We start from the raw sequence: 3,009 nt of genomic DNA, 5'->3' as shown, positions 1-3,009 counted from the left end.
GGTGGCGTTGGCTATGGCCTTGGCTATGGCCGTGGATTTGGCTATGGGCTGGGAGGCCTGGGCTGCTATGGCAGAAGGGGTGGCTACATCTGCTAAGGACCCTCGGCAGCACCCCTGACACCAACCACCCACTCCCTGGAACTTCCTCCCAATCTCAGGCATTGAGGATGTGTGCCTGAGCCAAGGCTCTCAAAAGGCTCAGAGCTTCTAGTTCCTGCTCTCAGGCTACCAAGTGAGGCAGCAGCCAAGCATCCAGCCCAGGCTGCCTGCAAACATGACCATCCTCCTCTTCTCCCACTGGCTGCTCTGCATCCCTCCTTTGGCTCTGTCCAGTCCCCTCTGCTGCAAACCCCTTCTCCCAAGCCAGAGACCACCAGGCACCTCTGCTGGGGCAGGAAGGCCGTGATGCTCTGGCAAAACCTGCTGCAAGCAAAGGACCTCAAGTGATGGTTGCCCTACCTGCACCTCAGACCAGCTCCCTTCCATTTGCTGCTCATGACCTTTCTGTCTTCTACATCAATAAAGTTTTTGTGCATCACAACCTCAGATGACTCCTTCTTCTTTCGTCTCCCAAGACTCTTTGCGACTAAGCCAGTGTTGTTGAGGCCATTTGGATTGTTGAAAATGTACTCCAAGACCTCTTTAATAATTGTTTCCCCAATTCCACTACCCACTGGTACACTTTGTTCTTCCACTGCATCATCACAGCAACTTTCAAGTTGCTTAAACACAGGCCTGGATACACTCATGCAGGTCTATCCCTGCCTCCAACACAAGGACCTCCTAGGTGGTGTGTTCACTTTTGCTGGGCACCAGTTGCTCCAGCCCCTCATTATCTCCTAAAGCCATTTACAGATCTGCTCGAGCAGGTCCACGTCTTCTTTTTTTGTGTGTCCTCAGAGTGGAACACGCAAATCCAGTCTCATCACAGTGGAGCAGAGGTGCAGAACGGGCTGCCCAGGCTGTGTGGTGACCCCAGCACAGTGGGATTTTTACTCAATGCATTCACATGGACAAGGAATGTTCAATTCTTCATCCACCAGCAGCCCAAGTCCTTCTCCTTGGGGATGCTCTTAATCAACTCATCACCCATCCAGTGTTTGTTACTGAGATTGATCCAATCCAGGTGCAGGACTTTCCTGTAGGCACTGTTGACCTTGACAAGCTTTCCACCAGCCTGTCCAGAACCCTCTGGATGCCATCCCTTCTCCCCAGACAATCAACTACACCACTCAGCTTGGTGTAATCCACATTCTTGCTGAGGGGAGACACAATTGCACTGTCCTTGTCTCTGACAAAGATGGGAAATTATAATGATCCCAACACGAGTCTCTGAGGGTCACCACTCATTCCTGTTCTCCACACAGCCATGCAGACATTAACCACAACTCTTTGAGTGAGACCATCCCACCCATTCCTTATCCACTAGGAGGTCCAACCATCAAGTCCACATCTCTCCAGGTTACAGAAAAGGATGTTGTCTGACTCAGGAACAAATACTGTGCACAAGTCCAGGTATATGATATTGGTCCCTCTTCCCTCATCCACCATTTCTGGAAACAATACCAATTCATCAAAGGTGCTGTCAGGGTCAGATGGAAATGGCCTCAAGAGCAAGACATTACATTGCAGAGCTGTGGGAAGCAAAACACCCCCACCTTATGATTTGCCAGGCTGTGCCAGGCTAAAGCTGCTGCCTGAAAAAATGCCCAAGAATCACTGGCCAAGGCTGTCCCAAGCCTCCAGCCATGGATCATCCTCAAGGCTATGCTCTGGATCTTCTAAACCATCTTGGCTTCCTTATTCCCAGTAACCCAGAGATAACAGAGTTCTCCAATATCACCAGAGCAGAGCACAGGGGCAGAATCTGCTGCAACTGGACTGGAGCAATCCCAAACATGCAGGATACAGGCTGGGAGATGAGGGCATTGAGAGAAGCCCCAAAGGAGGAGGACTTGGGGTGCTGGTGGATGAAAAATTGGATGTGTCCCAGCCATGAAAACTTGCCAACAAGAAATACCCCGTGTCCTGGGCTCATCCCCATAGTGAGGGCTGCAGGTGAGGAAGAGATTCATAGCCTCCACTCCTCTCTGGTAAGACTGAAATTCTGTGTTGAACTGTAGGACCCCTATGAAAAGGAAGACATGGATCTGCTCGAGCAGATCTCTTAGTGGGCTGAGGATATGATGAGGGGCTGGAGCAACTGGAATTCAGCCAAAGTGAACATACCACTCAGAGGTGGTTGTATCAGAGGCAGGGATAGACCTGCATTAGTGTATCCAGGTCTGGGTTCTAAAAACAGAAGGGTTTGTGGGATGCACTGGAAGACCAAAGTGTGCCAGTGGGTAGTAGAACTGGAGATTCTAAAGACAGGTCTTGGTGTACTTTTTAACCCCAATGGCTGCTATAATTCTGGCTTAGTGCTGAGACTGGAAAAGTCTTGGGAGAAAAAAGAAGAAGGAGTCATCTGAGGTTGTGATGCAGGGAAAACTTTATTGATGTAGAAGAATGAAAGGTCACGAGCAGCCAGTGGAAGGGAGCTGGGCTGAGGTGCAAGTAGAGTGACCATCAGCTGAGGTCCTTTGCTTGCAGGAAGTTTTTCCAGGGCATCACAGCCTTCCTGCCCCACACTGGGAGGAGCCCAGTGGAGGTGCCCAATGGTCTCTGCTGTGGGAGAAGGGGTTTACAGCAGAGGGGACTGGACACAGCTAAAGGGCGATGCAGAGCAAGGAATGGAGATGAGGAGGCGGATGGGCCATGATTGCAGGCAGCCCACGCTGGCCCCTTGGCTCCTGCCATGCTTGGTGTCCTGAGGGCAGGAGCTGGAAGCTCTGAGCCTTTTTGAGAGGCTTGGCAGGAGAGGCATCCTCAATGCCTGAGATGTGTTCCAGGGAGTGGATGGTTGGTGTCAGGGGTGGTGCTGAGAGCCCTTAGCAGGGATAGCCACCCCTTCTGCCATAGCAGCCCAGGCCTCCCAGCCCATAGCCAAATCCACGGCCCTACCCACGG

The 3,009-nt window shown here is 51.6% G+C and overlaps 1 protein-coding gene across 7 annotated transcripts in view; it reads right to left on the bottom strand.

Moving 5' to 3' along the window:
- The window catches only part of LOC108447739 (feather beta keratin-like), a 69,910-nt gene that overhangs the window by 32,762 nt on the left and 34,139 nt on the right, over window positions 1–3,009 (bottom strand). For 2 of the 7 annotated variants that reach the window (XM_017738663.1, XM_017738661.1), the window contains exon 4: window positions 2,948–2,999. The exons of the other annotated variants lie outside the window; for them this stretch is intronic. In XM_017738663.1, coding sequence (XP_017594152.1) covers window positions 2,948–2,999 — 52 coding nt within the window. The remainder of the gene's footprint in view (window positions 1–2,947; window positions 3,000–3,009) is intronic. 7 annotated transcript variants of the gene reach the window in all.

This window comes from Corvus brachyrhynchos, unplaced genomic scaffold, assembly GCF_000691975.1.
Source record: "Corvus brachyrhynchos isolate BGI_N302 unplaced genomic scaffold, ASM69197v1 scaffold437, whole genome shotgun sequence".
Taxonomy (NCBI): Eukaryota; Metazoa; Chordata; class Aves; order Passeriformes; family Corvidae; genus Corvus; species Corvus brachyrhynchos.
The sequence above is the reverse complement of the archived record's forward strand: the minus strand, read 5'-3'. Positions and strand labels throughout refer to the sequence as shown.